At 37.8% G+C, this 17,797-nt stretch overlaps 6 protein-coding genes across 6 annotated transcripts; 2 read left to right on the forward strand and 4 right to left on the reverse strand.

Annotated features, from left to right (window-relative positions):
• Window positions 1-50: 50 nt before the first annotated feature.
• Window positions 51-1,658, forward strand: F4817DRAFT_353681 (ras family-domain-containing protein). Its single transcript, XM_049305412.1, has 6 exons — window positions 51-554; window positions 609-634; window positions 731-819; window positions 890-1,019; window positions 1,083-1,361; window positions 1,421-1,658. The coding sequence occupies exons 1-6, from the start codon at window positions 502-504 to the stop codon at window positions 1,474-1,476; spliced, it is 633 nt and encodes a 210-aa protein (XP_049153895.1). The 5' UTR covers window positions 51-501; the 3' UTR covers window positions 1,477-1,658.
• Window positions 1,646-3,204, reverse strand: F4817DRAFT_309476 (ribose 5-phosphate isomerase). Its single transcript, XM_049299903.1, has one exon. It carries the CDS (start codon window positions 2,960-2,962, stop codon window positions 1,886-1,888), a length of 1,077 nt encoding a protein of 358 aa, XP_049153896.1. The 5' UTR covers window positions 2,963-3,204; the 3' UTR covers window positions 1,646-1,885.
• A 283-nt stretch (window positions 3,205-3,487) lies between these two features.
• On the reverse strand, window positions 3,488-4,655 carry F4817DRAFT_353685 (uncharacterized protein). Its single transcript, XM_049305413.1, has 2 exons — window positions 4,323-4,655; window positions 3,488-4,276 (listed from the first exon to the last, which is right to left on the reverse strand). Exons 1-2 carry the CDS (start codon window positions 4,551-4,553, stop codon window positions 3,677-3,679), a joined length of 831 nt encoding a protein of 276 aa, XP_049153897.1. The 5' UTR covers window positions 4,554-4,655; the 3' UTR covers window positions 3,488-3,676.
• A 2,982-nt stretch (window positions 4,656-7,637) lies between these two features.
• F4817DRAFT_309542 (uncharacterized protein) lies at window positions 7,638-9,078 on the forward strand. The gene is made up of 4 exons (XM_049299904.1): window positions 7,638-7,830; window positions 7,890-8,103; window positions 8,159-8,521; window positions 8,578-9,078. Exons 1-4 carry the CDS (start codon window positions 7,723-7,725, stop codon window positions 8,787-8,789), a joined length of 897 nt encoding a protein of 298 aa, XP_049153898.1. The 5' UTR covers window positions 7,638-7,722; the 3' UTR covers window positions 8,790-9,078.
• On the reverse strand, window positions 8,695-9,820 carry F4817DRAFT_309546 (uncharacterized protein). The gene is made up of 3 exons (XM_049299905.1): window positions 9,450-9,820; window positions 9,104-9,402; window positions 8,695-9,053 (listed from the first exon to the last, which is right to left on the reverse strand). The coding sequence occupies exons 1-3, from the start codon at window positions 9,624-9,626 to the stop codon at window positions 8,849-8,851; spliced, it is 681 nt and encodes a 226-aa protein (XP_049153899.1). The 5' UTR covers window positions 9,627-9,820; the 3' UTR covers window positions 8,695-8,848.
• A 5,282-nt stretch (window positions 9,821-15,102) lies between these two features.
• On the reverse strand, window positions 15,103-16,220 carry F4817DRAFT_309561 (uncharacterized protein). The gene is made up of 2 exons (XM_049299906.1): window positions 15,859-16,220; window positions 15,103-15,787 (listed from the first exon to the last, which is right to left on the reverse strand). Exons 1-2 carry the CDS (start codon window positions 16,135-16,137, stop codon window positions 15,146-15,148), a joined length of 921 nt encoding a protein of 306 aa, XP_049153900.1. The 5' UTR covers window positions 16,138-16,220; the 3' UTR covers window positions 15,103-15,145.
• Between the last annotated feature and the right edge of the window lie 1,577 nt (window positions 16,221-17,797).

Here is a 17,797-nt window from a genome sequence, read left to right on the forward strand (position 1 = left end):
CTTTACTGTGGTCGGAGTGTCGGCCATTCCTCTTTTAAGCAATGGGGCATGCTATCGATTGCCAGCAACAGCTACATGTATTAACGCAGCCCCATATTCAGACCCCAGTCCTAAGTCCAATCCACCAATCTGTTAAGGCTGCAGAGCCCAAGCGCATTTTTCGTATATGGGAAAAAGGGACCGCCTCCTTTTGTATGCGAGGTGGGAAAGAACAACTCTTCAATAAATAAATCGATTTCCTTCCGACCGCTTTTTACAGCGCAACAATATACAGTAAATAATCCCGCAGAGATAATTAATTCACCTTTCTCTCTTTTTCAGTCTTAAAGGAGAGCATCCTTGAGTTCCTACCGACCCGACTTCTAACTTACGGTTTTCTTGTCCGTAGCATCTTGTAGCTCCACGACTCTCAACTGATAAATTGGGTCGACTCTTTTCCGACAACTATTGACCACCACCGCCAACAAATAACATAACGACAAACAGAAATTCGACGCGAACATGGCACAGACTGGAGGAGCAGGTGGTTACAACAACCCGTTGAAGAAATTCAAGTATTATTGCACATCGGCCCATATAGTCTAAGCCTCATCACTGACGTTTACTAGGTTGGTGTTTCTCGGCGAACAAAGCGGTACGCAGTCTACTCTCTAAAACGTCACGAGCTAGCGATAGCCTTCTATATAATCGATTGCGCTTTTGGGTAGTAGCTAATAGCTTGTCGGCTTAGTCGGGAAAACATCCTTGATAACGCGGTTCATGTACGACTCCTTCGATAATATGTACCAAGCTACGATCGGTATCGACTTTCTGTCTAAGGTAGGCTAGGACCTTCAAGCATAAGAGCCGCGGAAGACATAATCTAGGCCGGCTAACGAGCAAGGGTTAGACAATGTACCTTGAGGACCGAACGGTGCGACTACAATTATGGGATACAGCAGGTCAAGAGCGATTCAGGAGTCTGATTCCCTCATACATCCGAGATTCGAGCGTTGCGGTAGTTGTCTACGATATTTCCAGTATGCACCGAAGCTTCCCTAATTCACAAGTTGGACTGCAGGGAGACTAATATGGATGGGCAGATGCGAAGTCGTTCCAAAATACTAAGAAATGGATCGATGACGTACGCGCGGAACGAGGCAACGATGTGATCATCGTGCTCGTAGGGAACAAGACGGATTTGAATGACAAGCGAGAAGTCACCACGGCGCAAGGTGAAGAGGAAGCCAAGAAGAACAACCTGATGTTTGTCGAGACGAGTGCGAAGCTCGGTCACAACGTAAAGAATCTGTTCAGGAGGATAGCACAGGCTCTTCCCGGTATGGAGGGGACGGATGCTGCGGCACAGGCTTCATCACAGAGTAAGTCACACTTATGGTATATAAACCCGGAGAGGAATTATTAGGCTGACGAATTACAGTGATCGATGTAAAGACAAACCCACAAACCTCTCAGCAAGAAGGGTGCGCGTGCTAGTAACGTGCTCGTAGCAGAGGAGAAGCGTCGGCCTTGCAAGGGAAAAGACAGGGACAAGCAGGATATTTCCGTGCATAGCGAATGAATCAACAAGAGATGTTGTATAATACGAATCATCCTACGAAGCAAAGTAACGAGAAGAAGATTAGCAGAACCATTACCGGTATGACGTTTAGTATATGTAATCACCTTTTTCAGGTTTCAATATTTCAATTCAAGCGCCGTTAAAATGGTCTGAAGCAAGCTCTATGCTTTATATACTTGTGCCACAGTAGATTTTTTTTTCGACAGTTTTAAACGTCTATAAGCCATCCTGACTAGCTTTTATCTTCGTATAAGCGACAACAGGACGTAGCCCAAATTTTGTAGCAGCTCCGGAATATCCGGTCTCCTAACCTGAACGTCGTATTTAACCTAACGTCTCTACATTGCCGTCCGACGTGCCGAAGTATACCTTCACAGGCTTCACTCCTTCTATATCCGTGCCCAGCTGCGCTACCTGCGGACCGTTCAGCCCAGAGAAAATGCCCACCTCGAGAACACCGAAGATCTTCTTAATCCGCGCCAGCAAAGCATCCGGCGTCCAGAGTCCCTTGGCAGGGTCCAACTTGTCAGCCTCGCTATTCAGCAGTAGCGTCGGGAACGGCGCGTCGATGATGTGGTTGTGGTTATCCGTGATTGTGCGGATGGAGGTGGGGCCCGAGGTCCGAATCTTGGGATCGGTGCTGCCCAGACGTAATAGCTCGCGACGCACGTACTCGCTGGCCATGGGGGATACTTCAACGGGGACGTAAGTCCAGTTAGTCAGGAGACGGTCGACCTTCTTGCGGCTGTCGGCGACGCAGATGAAAGACTTGGACAGGCGAGAAACAAGCTTTTCCTGGAAGTGACAGGCACCGCCGCCCTTGATGCAGTTGAGCTCGGCGTCGACCTCGTCTGCGCCGTCGAAGTAGATGTCGATGGGTTGGTGGTCTGCGGATCCGGGGTTGAAGTCTACTTCTAGCAGTAGGTCCGGCACCTGCAGCACCGAGAGCCCCGCGTTGTGGATCAGCGCTGTCGAGCCCGATCCCGTCGGCACGAACTTCATCTTGCCGGTTACGGACGGCCCCAGCTCCGCGATAGCTTCCACCACGTACGCCACCGTGCTACCACTACCGATGCCGACGTAGGTAAAGTCCGGGCTGAAATGATTGGCTACGGCCTGCCGGCACGCGGCCCGCTTAGCGGACTCGATGAGATTGGTAGACATTGCTGCCGACGCTATTGTTCTTTGATTTCGTTTTGTTTTCGAAGTAACTGGTGAGAAGATCGCTGCTGGGCGGATGAGCGATAAATGGCAATTCCCTCGGTGTTGCGTATTCTGGCTAAGAGAGGCGAACACGGCGTTGGATATGGGAGCGGGATAGCCTCTAAATACCGCACGTGGATTGGCGAGATGGACTCGGGTAGATGCACTTGCGACAGCCCGCGGTAACAATGGACTCATGAAACCTTGGGTGAGATAAGGGCTGAGGAGAAATTGTGAAAACTCACTCTAGACAAAGAATAAGAGTGCTGGTTTTCTTTCAATTAATTAATTCGGTAGCTGATTTTGAGGTTTTTTTTTTCACTCTTCAGGTTCAGATGAGCGAAATGTTTATTTGAATTAAAGCTCGGAGCCCCACCGTCACGATACCTTCCGTGGTGGTTAATGTGGTGGTGGTGCCACTGGCGGCTGCTGCCATGACGTAAGCACGGACAGGGGTATATAGGGTACATAGAACGGGCATCAAGGGACCCGCCCGATCTCCGGATCTCATATGTAACTGAAAAGGCTGACTCAGCCATGAGGCTCAACACCTAGACGACCTCCTTTAAACGCATTTACAAGACTGTTTTCACACCATCTTCGTACTGTGTCACTTATCGTAGATCTACATACCATGCTGCTGTCATGGTCACATTGACATGTGGAAGTATAAATACCTCCTATATCATAGCACCCCACACTAGAAAGTATACAATACAACATCAATCATAACAATGTGACAGCTACAAGGAAGGCATTAAGAATACCTACTCGGGTCAATGATATATAGATCAAGCCAAAGAGCACCGGCTATTTAGGTAATTCGTTTAGTCGTATAGGGCCATTGCGGAATGAACCGCGTGCTGGGAATGATGTTAACTTTGCAATTTCTCAAAAAAATTATAAAACATGTTACATATGAGTCGCTGGACTCTCTTTATCGTTGTACCAAATCTTACACTGCCTTGATTCATACCACCACTCGAGCGTTCCTTGCCAACCTAACTCGAGCCATTCATAGGTCTCCATGTCTTTCGGAGGGAGTAGCTCGATCCTTGCTAGGTACGGGAACTTATGTTCTGCATAAGTAAACCCTAGATATAACGCAGGAAAATCTGCGACTTTTATAGTCGTGCAAAGACTATCTAGTCGAACCTCTCCAACACAAGCCTGGCAATTATTAGGATAACAGATGAGAAGACCAGTTATTGATAGATGAGCCTTATGTCTCTTTTGGCAAGGTATGATTCCGATAATATCCTGCAAGGAAGCAGAACTGTATAAAATTGGCCCGGAAGTGTACGGACGTGGAGATATATGAGAGATGGATGGCCCAGGTGTTTGGTCGGCGGGTGAAGTCGTAGCCAATTTCCTACTTCCCCATTGCGAATAATCCCAGTATATTCGATCTGGTCCCCCTGATGCTGCGAATACTCGTGACCAAACAGCCGGAGGCCGCCAAGGATTCAGATGAGGTCCCATTGTCATCACTCGACCCCTATTTGTGCTGACCTGGTGGAAGGTTAGATGGAAGTGTAAACATGACAGATTGTCTTACCACTATGCTGCAAAACGAAGCAAATATATCGGCGCCCCACCATATAGTCTCAATGAATTCACCATCGTCGAAAGGTAAGTACGTCCAAACTACACTCCTTTGGCGACGGTCTATGTGACGGTAGAAAGAGATATCCTCATTATCTCTATGGGCATGAAAGAAAAGCATACAGCCTGCCCAAGCTAAGGAAAGCCCAGTAATCGCCTCATTATTGCACTCGAGTGAAGCCATTTGGAACAGCGTGTTCGATGAGCCAGGTCAGGTCAGATAATTGTAAAGACTTGACCTTATCCGAGTCAGGTCAAATATATTTAAAAATGAGGTTTACCTGGCTGTATTGTGGGCTTGGCCTGAGGCACCTATTTTATCGATACAGGCAAAAATTTAGGTAATCAAAATCTACGTTATCCAATTGGTCAGATTTGAGGTAATCTAAAATAATACCCACTCAACCCCATTTTTAACGCTTTTTTACCTATTAAAACACCAAAAGGTTATCGTGACTTTAAAAAACACGATTAAAGATAGCCTCATTACCTTATACGTATCGGGGTACGTACCTTTTTTTTTTTTTTTTAATAGCTTATTATTACGTTAATTGTAATAAGGTGCCAGAAATAACCTTGTATTTACTTTAATATAAAACGTTGCCGATCATATAAACAAATATTGTCAAGTAGTTTGCTTTAAATCAACCAATCATATCTTATAAATATATGTAAAAGTAGGCCTAAACAGCCTTAACTTATCTGCCTATTAGGCAAATAAATTTTTTTTATACCTGAACTGTATAGATATCCCGAAAAAGCTATCTACCCAGGCTAGGTCAGGTCAGGCCCGAGTCAGGTCAGGCTATTAACTGACTTATCGAACACGCTGATTTGGAATATGTTGCGCTCTAGATTCTCGCGCCTCTGTGGGACAAGGCTATGGAAATGAAGGGGCTGGATTTCGCGCGGTGGCATGGGTGTTGACCACAGAATGACTTTATCAGATTTGGGCGTAGCGGAGACATTTATACGTCGAAGCTTGCATCCTTTAAGTAGACATCAGATTAATTTCGCAGTTGCAGTGTAAACCCAGGGGAGGGAAAGTTTGCTTCTCCATTATCACAACACTAGGGGCCGTGATCTTCGTATCTGATCTCTTATTATGCTGTTTGAAGTTTAAGGATGGCCATTTGCGGTCAGACGATCAATGGCAGTCAGCTATCGCGATTTTCTTCGATATTCTCCAAATTGGTCTGTTCATTGCGGGTGGTATACTTAATAGTAAAGCAAGTTAGCCTAGAAAGCCGCCGTACGAATGGCTCAACTTAGCCAACCTTTGCGTTCTCCAGCTCTTTACTGGTACAAATGTAGGTAGTCACCCTTATGCTTCTTTTTGTCTTTGGGACTACTAACTCGTGGTCTATGAAGCTTGTGCGTCTTTTCTACGTATTACGGAACATCCTGTGGATAACGTGGGTGACGTACGGAGCAATCTTTGCCGTGACAGCATTGGAGGTTTTAATATACGTTAAATGGTACGTTAGAAAACCTCATAGCCTGTATCCTGACAGTCTTGCTGATTGATTGTAGGCATAATTTTGAATGGTACCTATATGGTCCTGTCCTTCTTGTCCTTTCACTTATATCTATCGCATCTGCAATTGCGGTCTATAACATACTTCAGCAACATAACATGGCAGGAGGAGTCCGCCCCAATATGGTTGTTTTAATGAAACTGTTTTTGAGAACAAAATTAGTGGTCGTGTCGTGCGAGATAGCTGGGGGAGCAACACTCATGGCTTGTTTAGTCCAGGATCAGAAGGGGCTTGAGCTGCATATTCGTGAGGTTTTCATCATGGTACGTTTTCGTGTATTCATATACAGTCATGTGCGAATATAACATGAACTAATATCGTAGCAGGTTTGTCTATGTGCCGAGGGTGGCTTTTCGCTCTCTTTCTTTTCGAAGTCGCTTCGCCATCGCCTTTATCAAAAAGTCAAGGCTGCCGCCAGGAAAGTTTCCATAAGACAACCCTCGACTAATGATGACGAGGCTACAAATTTAGTTAAGTTCTATCCAAGGGCAGAAATACGGGTTCCACCACGTAGTCATCAGAAGAAGGGCTACCTAGGTAATAATGACGCTGGGGAGCCTGCCTAACTACCATAAGGGGTTTCGATGGTGTGAGGATCTTTTGTTGAATCTATCATACTCGATTTCAAGTAAATACACTATGTTTACCATACTGGACAATCCTTTCTCTACTCTGCCCTGGGGACGGTCTTCTGTCGACCGAACACATCCCAATTAATGCACTGGAGAAGACCTCCAACACAATAATATATTTAAACCAACAACCTTTAGCGTCTAAGGGCGTGGCCCTGCTACTGCCTCCTGAAGGCCGGCTGAGTTGTCGTAGTTTAGCCCTCCCTACCTTCTTTACTCCCAAGTACCTACATGAGTCCCTACGCATGAATATTGACTATCGATTAATGAATAATGCAATTTCAGAAGTACAAGTACAAGTGTCCTGTAACAATATACTTATTTTGATGTTCCCATTTTCGGAAGGCTAAATATCGACACGGGGACTCGATATGAAATTATTCGAGTCCTGAAGATCCGTCCCCCAGCATTTGCGATGCATGCACACTGGAGCCGACCATGCTGCTCGGCGTATCTCGTTCCGTCTAGATGCTTATCATCCAAGGTAATCGTTCCTCAAAGTGTGTCGGCAATACAGGAACCCAAAGGACCCAAAGGACCTAACAATGCACAAAACGCGAGGCGGACATAGGTGCAACCTTGATGTTCCATTCTGAGGACTTGGAAAAGGATAATATGACAGTGACTGATGATCCTGATGCAGTCTTCATTGCTTATGTATGCCTGTTCGTTGTAAGCATTTGAGTTGCCATTTTTCATCATTTCTAACATCCCTTGACTTTTCAACCCCTTGACTTTCAACCCCTATTTGGGCTTGGCTCCACAATTACCACAGGCGACACCCACCGGCTTGCCACCACAGGCATTACAGACGTTATCTCCCATAGCAAGGTGAGTAGATAGTTTAGCTGGGGATATAATCTAATCAACATCGAAGTATTGTCGACTTGAATATGTCAATGTTGAAGGGTGCGAGTATATCCCGCAATTTTTCGAAATTGTCCGGTCTATTTTTAAATACCTCATACATGGACACAACACCTTACTATGCATGTAACCTAGGAGGTGTTACCTTAAGAGGTAGGTAAGAATGTAACATGCGGCATACATGTGACTCGAGCTTTTTGTTCTTTTTGTCCCTTTTTGTCCTTTTTGTCTCCCACGTCGCAATCAGTCAGCGTTAGTTCCCCCTTTTGCAACTTCATCACATCCGCCAATACCTACATCATTTACGAAAAGCAAAATGTCCCAGGGTAATGGTCAGCCCACTCCCTGGTATTCTGTGGTGGACGACATTGAACATCATCTCGCCGAGATAGATCATGCAATTGAGGTCATTGGGAGACACAAAGTTTGTACCCGAGTCACACCTCCCAGTTAAGCGTAATCCTAACATACACCCCTTTGCGGGCTGAAATACGTCGCTTGATAGGCACGATTCTCGAACCAAGGTCTCCTTCGACCCAGTCCTCACTGCTTGGCAACGAAAAATCAGTTTTCTCTAATCCCGAGCAGCCTCGCCTCCATCCCAACCCTACTGATGACAACGAACAATACTGCCCCCATCCCGACTGCAACAAAGGGCCATTCGATGGAAAACTTCTTCGTCGACACTACCAGACCCGTAATGCCTCCATCTTTTGGTTTGATCATTGGCGAGCCGAGCTGATATAGTGTAGACGTTTACTGCTCGGATGTTTCAAGCGAGGATGCGCACTGCGCCCGCTGCCGGAAGCCGTTGAGCAGGGTATCCATCTTCAGCAGGATACATGCAAAATGTGTAGAGCAGGTGTCGGACCAGCTCCCCCAAGGTATAATTGGGAAGGCGTTAAAGCAAAGACATCGTATAATTCAAGCCTCGAACAACCAGTTGAGTGCTGCTTTGCAAAATAAGAAAGGTCCACCAAAGAATTCGATGAAACGTGGACAGGACCCCGAATATGAAAAGTCTTCGCCTAAAATGAGGCGTACCGAGGTTGTAGATGCGTCTTCTACTCTACATATTCCTCGGGTCGATTCCGGAAGGGAAACTAGTTTTTCGAGTTTGTTCTCACACGCCATGTTTTTATTTATTTATTTGATGCTGAGAAGACAATAGCAAGTTTCGTACCTGTCGCTCCAGGCTTGTCATTCCCGCCAAGCAAGCCTGAGTTGGCTAGTAACTATACTGGAACGTTTCCGGCATCGATGACCTCTGGATTGGCATCTCAAAATTTCCCTAGTTCTCAGAGCACGACAGACCAGTACGATGGACGGCTATATCGGCGAAGTTTGACGATGGTTGTAAATCCGATGGATGGGCTATATTGACCCGTACAAGAGGATGCAGTGCATTAGTAGGTTATTTTCATCTGTAAATAGGTTGCATATCAAGAGCCGTTCTTAGAGGCCTTTACGAATATAAAGTTTGTCTTGATCCCACGGGAATTTAACTCGTCAACCTTTTGCTTGAGGATTTCAGACTCGCCAAGTTTCATCTTTCCCCAGTGACAGATCTCTGCCTCCGATGCATAACCAATAGCGATTTGTTGTCCTTTAAGAATTGTCCAGCCGACTCGACCGTCTATAAGTGCACTATGACAGGTAAGTTTCCAGGACCAAAACAGGGTTAGTACCAAGCTTACAATCCACCTTCTGTCATATCAACCAAGACTTCTGTGATGCCTTCTCTACTCATTTGGTCACGAGATAATGTAAGAATACCAAAGTCACACATGGTTTTACCCCGTAGTCCTTGTTCGTGGGAGCCCTCGAATAAAAGAAACTGCGATCCGGGGGACCATAGAAGGACGAGAATGACTTGCATATCGGGACCATCGAAAAAGAAGTAGACTTGATCGGAAGGAAGTACATCGCCACGGTATATCTTAGCGAGCCCCCAGCGAGGTTGATTGACGCTCGACTCGACTACAGCCCGTATGTCCTGAAGAGGATGAGACACTGGTACATACAGAGACTAGTTGGGCTGACCTTATTAAGAAGACTATTCTCGGCACAGAACTCCAAGCCTTCTGGGGTTTTGAAAGGTAGCGTTTCCCCGAAGCAGACAACCCGATCTCCTGTTGGTGCATCTTTCACAATATAAGCGCCGGTCTTTCTAATAGATTCTCTTGCGTCATGTGTAGAGAATGAGCATTGTGAAGCCATAGCTAAGGTTTGCGATGCCCAACCGTTAAAGAAGCCGAAGTGTGATCCCCGTCTTTTTTTTTCTTTTTCTGTTTCCTTTTTCCTTTTTTTTTTTGCCTTCTTCTTTTTTCCACGCGATGTTTTATCGCGGGGCACTGCTTAAGCAGCCATGTTATGGTGGACGGTTAGGACATTTGTGCCAAAATCAGGAAAATGGGTCGGGGCTTTTTAAAAAGGATAATATAGCAGGTGTACAGTATATTATACGGAATATATATAAAATAAAATATATAATTTTTTTATTATTTTATATTAAATAAATATAATTTGGTTAATTAAATTAAAAGATTTAATTGTTAATTTAAATTTTTAATTATTTTATATATATAATATATTTAAATAATTTTTTAAAAATAATAATTTAAACGTTATAATTAATATTATTATATAATTTTAATTAATGTAAAAACAATGATTTAAATTACATTTAAATTGGCTTTTTAATTATTATATTATAATAAAATTAAATAACGTTTGTTTAAAAAAATAAACACGTGATTAATATTTTTTAAAAACATTTTAATAAAATTATTTTAAATAAACTTTAAATATTTTAATAATAATATAATATTTAATACATATTATATAAACATATAATTTAATTTATTATTTTTACATTAATTAAAATTATTAAATAATATTAATTATAACGTTTAAATTATTATTTTTAAAAAATTATTTAAATATATTATATATTATATATTATATTATCGTAATTTAAAATAATAACGCCGTTAATTATAAATATATAATTAAAGTTTATATGTTAAACACATTTTTTAAATAATTATTATTTAAATAATAAAAATTATTTAAATCGTAACATTTTAACGTTTTTAAAGTTTTTTATAACATTAATTTATTTTAACTTTTAATTTTTTAAAGTTTAATATTATAAAAAATATATTATTAATTATTAATTAAACGTATTTTTATTTATAATATAATAACTTTAATTAATTTTAATTTTAAAATTTAAGTTTTTAATTTATTTAACGTAATATTATATAATATTTTTAATTTAATTTAAACTTGCGTTTTATTATTAAATTTAATTTAATTTTAAAATTTAATTTAAAATTAACGTAAAGTTACATTTATATAAAAAATGCGGTGTAATATTATTTTAATGGTTTAAATTAAATTCGTTAAAAATTAAATTTATGTTTAATTACGCCATAAACGCTATAAAACGCCTGGCTTGTATAATTATATTTATAAATTATAAATGTAAATTTTAACGAATTTTAATTTAAAATATGTTTAACATGTTTAATTACATTTTAAAAAGTTTTTTTTAAAAAAAGTTAAATATTAAACTTTATATTTATAATAATTTAATATTTAATAATAACGTATAAAATAACTTTTATTTTTATAATTTAAAATTAATATTTTACTTTTTTTATTTTTTTATTTTTTTATATATTTATATAATATTACGTTATAATATTTTAAGTTTTAACATTTAAAAACATATAATAATATATTAAAATAATATTTATATTTATATATACATTTATAATAATGTATAATATATTTTATTTTTTTATGATTTAAAGTTAATATTATATTTTTTTTATTTTTTTATTTTTTTTATATATTTATATAATATTACGTTATAATATTATAAGTTTTAACGTTTAAAAATATATAATAATATTAAAAATGTTATATTAATATTTACATTTACGTGTTTATATTTATAATTACGTTTTATATTTATAATTATTTTTAAAATACTTTTTATTTTTATAATTTAAAGTTTTTAATTTAATTGTTTAAGTTTTTTAATTATTTACATGTTTATACGGTATTACGTTATAATGTTATAAGTTTTAACTTATTTTAAATGATTTTAAATTAAATTTTTTAAAATTTTTCGTTTATAAAATTGTATTTTTTTAACCACATTATTTTTTTAACCACATTATTTTTTTAATTAATTATAACTTTTTAAAAAAATTTTAAAACTTTAATTTAAAATTATTTTAAACACGGTTTTATTAAAAATCGTTTTTATTTTTTAAAAACATTATTAAATTAATAAAATTATTAAAAATAACAATATTAACGCGTTTTTATAATAAATAATAATTAATTATATAATTATATTAATTTTATTATTAAGTTTATCGAATTTCACGCATTTTAAATTTTTTAAAATATTAAAAATGATTATAATAACGGTCGTAATAACGGTTATAACACCGGTTATAATACCGGTTATAACACCGTAACCGTAACACGTAATAAAACCGTATAAATATAAAAAAAACCGGAAAAGTTTAAATAATAAAATAATAACTTTTAAAATATTTTATATATAATTATAAATGTTATTATAATGTTAAAAATGGTTAATATTAACCGTAATATCGGTTATAACATACGTTATAAAATTTAATATATAAAAAAACGATATTATATAAATATATAAAATAAAAACACGGGAAAATTTAAATAATAATATTATAAAATTATAATTAAAATAAAAAACATTATTTTATATATATAATGTTAATTATAATATTAATTATAATGTTATAATATTATAATATTAATTATAATATTTTAAAAATTAAATAATTTTTAACGTTTTAATTTAATATATAAAAACGTAACGTTATACGTATATATAAAAAAGTTAAAAAAATAAATTAAATATATTATTAATTTTAAATTATTTTAATTAAAGTTATTTTATACATTATTATAATATTTTAAAATATTATAAATATAATTTTTTATTGTTTATTATTAAATAAAAAAATAAATAACGTTTAAATTTAAATAAATTTTAAATTTAAATTTGTTAAAATTTATATATATGTTTTATAAATATAAATATATAAATTAAACGTTACGTGGCGTTTATAACGTTTAATAAACGGGTAAAACTTGTTTTAATAAATTTAAATTTAAAAATTAAAATAAATTTTAACGTGGTATATTTATAAAAACGTTATAACCGGTGTTATAATTAATGTTATAACCGGTATTACGGTTAATTATTATTTTAAAACGTTTAAAACGTTTAAAACGCGTATATTTATTAATAATAAAATTAATAAATGTTTTAAATTAATTAAAACTTATTTTAATTATTGTTTTTAATATTAAATAAAATGATATATTAAAAATCGTTTAAATTACTTTAAATTAAAAATGCGAAATTTGTAAAAAAAATAAGTTAAAAATGTAATTGGTTAAAAAAAAATGTAACGGAAAAAGTATAACGAAATTTATTTTAATAAATTTAAATTAAAATTTATTAAATTAATAAATTACGTTTATTAACATTTAATAACGTTATAAACGCCATATAAACGCTTGGCCCGTGTTATTATATTTATAAGTTTAAAATTTAAAAAAGTAATATAAAGTTAAAGTTTTAATGAATTTTAATTTAAAACATGTTTAACGTGTTTAATTATAATTAAAATAATTTTTTTAAAAATTAAACTTTATATTTATAATAATTTAATATTTAATAATAACGTATAAAATAACTTTTATTTTTATAATTTAAAGTTAATATTTTACTTTTTTTATTTTTTTTACATATTTATATAATATTATATTGTAATATTATAAGTTTTAACGTTTAAAAATATATAATAATATTAAAAATGTTATATTAATATTTATAATTACGTATTTAAACCTATACATACATTTATAACTACGTATAAAATAATTTTTTTTTTAATTTAAAGTTAATAATTTAATTATTTAAATTTTTTTATTATTTTACATGTTTATACGGTATTACGTTATAATATTATAAGTTTTAACGTAATATATTTTTAAAAAAATGTTATAATTAATGTTATAACCGGTATTATAACCGGTATTACGGTTAATTATTACTTTAAAATGTTCGAAACGTTTAAAACGTATATATTTAAACGTTTAAAAAGTTAAATAAACGCATATATTTATTAATAATAAAGTTAATAAATATTTTAAATTAATTAAAATTTATTTTAAACGTATTAATATTATTATTATTTTTAATATTAAATAATTAATTATAGTAAAAATCGCCCAAATTGCTTTAAACCAAAAATTTAAGATTATTTTTAAAGTTATGCTAAAATTATAATTAATTAAAAAGTTATGTGGTTAAAAAAAGTACAACCGCACAAACGATCTCGAATTTATGGTTTAAGTTCACTGAGATAAAACGAAGTTCGCGTCACTGGTTTAAGCTAGTTAAGATAACTTAACAGTACCTCGGTACCTAGGTAGGTTAATGATTTACCCCGCGCTAAGTAGTCGATTTGTGGCTGGAATATCTTTTTGGCCCTGGCTCTAGCCACGCTTATGAGATATTTAAAGTCTCGTAATTACATAATGCCCCAACTACTGGATCTACTCTCACTTATACATATCTACCTAGGTACCCATGAGATAGACCTCAGTGAACGCGACTACTGTGCCGTTGCTCTTGCTAAAGGCTGTTTTCGTACCATTCCGGCTCAAGCAACAGCACCTACTAGCGTTACTGGGTACCAGTACCTGGGCCAACAATGGTAAAGAAACTTACCTAATGAGCCAGTTTCGTCCGACCTCTGAATCCCGCCGAACCGTCTTGTATTCTTTGCGGAGTCTCACGAATCAGGGGTTGGGCTGGTTAAAATATTAATATAATCAATATAAGCTACCTACACTTATTGTAAATTCGACCGGTATTGTATCCCATGTTTACTCCATAAAGTATTCCCTATTATAAAATCACCGACTTCCATAAGTACTTCACGGCCGTCTCTTAGCATTCCCTGCCCGTATGCGCTCGACTTGTTCTTGCGTTCTAAGCGGGACGCCATGAACTGCCAAGACGTGGTTCCTGAAGCTATCCAAGTCCGGAAAATACATTGTGAAGCACTTGGGATGCTTGCACACTTGACGCTGGCCATTCCGCTCGGCGCCTTCTCTGTACCTTAGATGCTTGTTATAGAAGTGGTCGTTCCACCTGGAATACGTCAAGAGTATCCGGAAGTACCTCCTGGTGGCAGAGAAATAATGCGTCGATCAGGTGCCCACGAAGCTCGAAAGGATATCGTTTAACAGCCTCTTGCATATCAAGCCTTTCGCCGGAATCTAGCCCAAATATCAGGTGCATGATTACATGTATAGATGTTTACATGCGAAGCTGGGTCGAGGTACGTGTACACACACACTTGCACGCACGCAACGTTGAATATGTAGGTATGTATGTACCTATGTACCTTAGGTAGTGTTTACATGTAGTCCTAGGTACGTATATTATATACACACTTCGAGCTCAATCAAATGATTTTAGTGCTATTCTGCTGGTTACTTTATTGAATTTGCTATTCGTATGTAAAGAACCTGAGTATTTCAAACTAGCGCGTACGATGAGTTAAGTCAGGTCAAATACCTACATTAGGTAGTATGTACCTATTAGCTTTGAAAATTTAGACCTTGGGTACCTATATAGCCACCACGCCAGACTACCTCTGATCATGCGGTTGAAGAATGTTGTCAACTTCTCTCGGCTCGTAAAACATACGACGCCACCAACGGGCGAAGACGTAGACATAGTCCGAGAGATCGAGCAATACTCCACCTTTCCAGTTGTCTACATGGGAGCCTGCCTGATGGCAAAAACCAGCACGGTAGAGAAATGTATCAACCGCTTGAACCGTGGCCGGGTCATTGTCCTCTTCTTCAATCCATTCATAGACAATCGCAAAATATTCCCTACCGGGTTGGAAGCTTCGCCTGAATTTACCAACTTGGACAGGGCTCGGACGAACGCGTCTTGGCCAGCCTTCGAGGAGTGAATGAGCATCGATTTTGACCCACCCATAACATTTCCTCATGCGTGGCATCGAGGTCACAGACATGGGTTCATAGTCTACTTTAGACAAACTAGACAACCCAGCCTGTCGGCCTTCGCGGGAAAAGCCGTAAATATTATCTATCGCGTCCTCCTTGGTCTTTGGGTTGGGGTTGATCAGGATAGGCGGAGAGGAACCCGTGACGGCTTCCTCTACTGATGTTTCCATTTTCTGGAGTACGGAGGCATTTATACATTCTCGTTCAACGGCAAATTGTGCAACCCCACCAAAACCTGCTTCCGGATCCCAGAACTAAGTAACGTCGTAAGTAAATGGCCCAGCCGTACCGTCCTGGGAAGTTTCAAAATTAAGGTGCGGCTTACAATTTTCAAGCAATAAGGAATGTCACTCCCTTGAAAATAAATTTTCAAGATACTTCCGTCGAGCCCGCCGTCAATTCTTCTCGAACGTGGCCAGTCAATTGTTTCCAGATTGAAAGGACATCTTCGAAGCTGTGGTCGCTTAAACGCTTTGAAAGAACAATCAGGAGGCAGTCCGTCCATCAATTCGTCGCTGAGGAACGGAATAGATGCAGGCTTTGCTAGCTTTACATTGTGGAATTCCCGTTCCCAGAAAGACGGAGAAGTTCCGGGACCAGCCATAATTGATAAGTAATTGAGAGGTAAATATCTAGGTAATAAAGTGCTAGGTACGTGTTGTTATTAAAACGGGACGCAGTTGGTAGTGGTGATGTAGATTATGGGTGAAGATTAAAAGGAGACATGATAAATACAATATAGAGGTACCTAGGTACTTAGAATATTAGGTAATAAAAGGGGCTCTCGTATTACCCACATATTTCTAAGGCTCTATACCCACCCCCAGTCCCCGACACGTTTCAACATAGGTCATAATGAGGACTTGGCCGTCATGGAATGTGACGAGAAGCTGCATTCGAAGTAACCTGAAGCTTCGTGAATATACCTTCGTGAATATAATTATGCCTATAGGCTATATATGAGGTACATATGTACTCAAACGTAGGTGGCCAGGTTTGAGGGATCGTGATAGTACTTACTAGTTTCGCCGGATGTGCTTCGCTAACGCCGGGCCATTTTCGATGCGAGGAGTTTTGCTGTTTTAGGATTTCAAATAATCCCTACAGTTGGTTAGATTATGTTTGGAGTATGTGGTAATATGTGCTAGATCATCATCACGTTGGAATATTAAAAAGCAGCATTATCCCCCCCAACACTAATCAATCCCGAATTTCCGTCTTACTTTTGCCCTTGTTCTCAACCATTTCCTAGCATCCTCCCATAATTAGATGCTTCGGAATGAAACAGTCACTTCCCGGGCTTGTTTGTTGGTCGATATGAGGGAAAAGGTGTGTAAGAAGTCACTGCAGTTAGCTCACAGCCTCATTGGAGTCGGGTTTGCAAACGTCATCCTTATCACTATAGTTTAGGTACAACCGCCCTTCTGCTCCATCAATATTCTCTTGATGTTGTGATCACGCTAAACGCGGTTAACTAGACCTTGATTTTGCTATTGCTGTTGGTGGGAGACTACTTCATTACCATAGGCAAATCATTCACACCACCAATACCTACTTCAATATCCGAGTGAATGCCGAGTCCGCGAGTTGGAGTTTTCGTGGTGTGGTTAATATTCATGCAACGCTTTGCTCGGGAAAGGCCGCGAGACGATCCAACGAGTGGCGATGCGAGGCCCTCCTGTTGGTTGTGAGATTTAAGCAAAAGGGGATCATCAGGTATAGCTTTGCAGCCCTCCCCCGGCACGTAATGCTACACTGGATACTCAAGTGGATATCATTTCTATACAAGTCCCGGTCTGATTTCCAAGCCCTCTCAGATGATTGTACATCTGACAGTGAAGGTCTATGTCGTGCATGATTCTCTATTAAGTAATTCTTTTGTTACGTTACGGTGGCCTAGTTGCTACTACGTAGATGTAGAGACCCCAAAATATAGGATGGTAAGAAATGCAGGGTATGTTGTGGTTGAAGGGAGAACGCCTTCGCTAGGCACTGTATATTATACATAGGTACATTACATAAGGTAGGGGTACACCTTCACCGCTAAAGTCTAGGCCTTGATTCTCATTAAGCAGACCTTTGAACTACTCCAATCCCATGAAATAGGAGCCATAGTCTTCACCTAGATCATTACACATAAAAAATCGATTTTGTTATTTTTTGTTCTCTTTTTCTTGTTGCTGTTGGTCAATTTCCTTACTGCTCAACAGCAAATCTACGATGCGCGGATGAGCAAAGTAATCATTGCCTATTGACCACTCATC

Source organism: Daldinia loculata (assembly GCF_022478755.1).
Source record: "Daldinia loculata strain CBS 113971 unplaced genomic scaffold F4817scaffold_97, whole genome shotgun sequence".
NCBI classification, from domain to species: Eukaryota; Fungi; Ascomycota; class Sordariomycetes; order Xylariales; family Hypoxylaceae; genus Daldinia; species Daldinia loculata.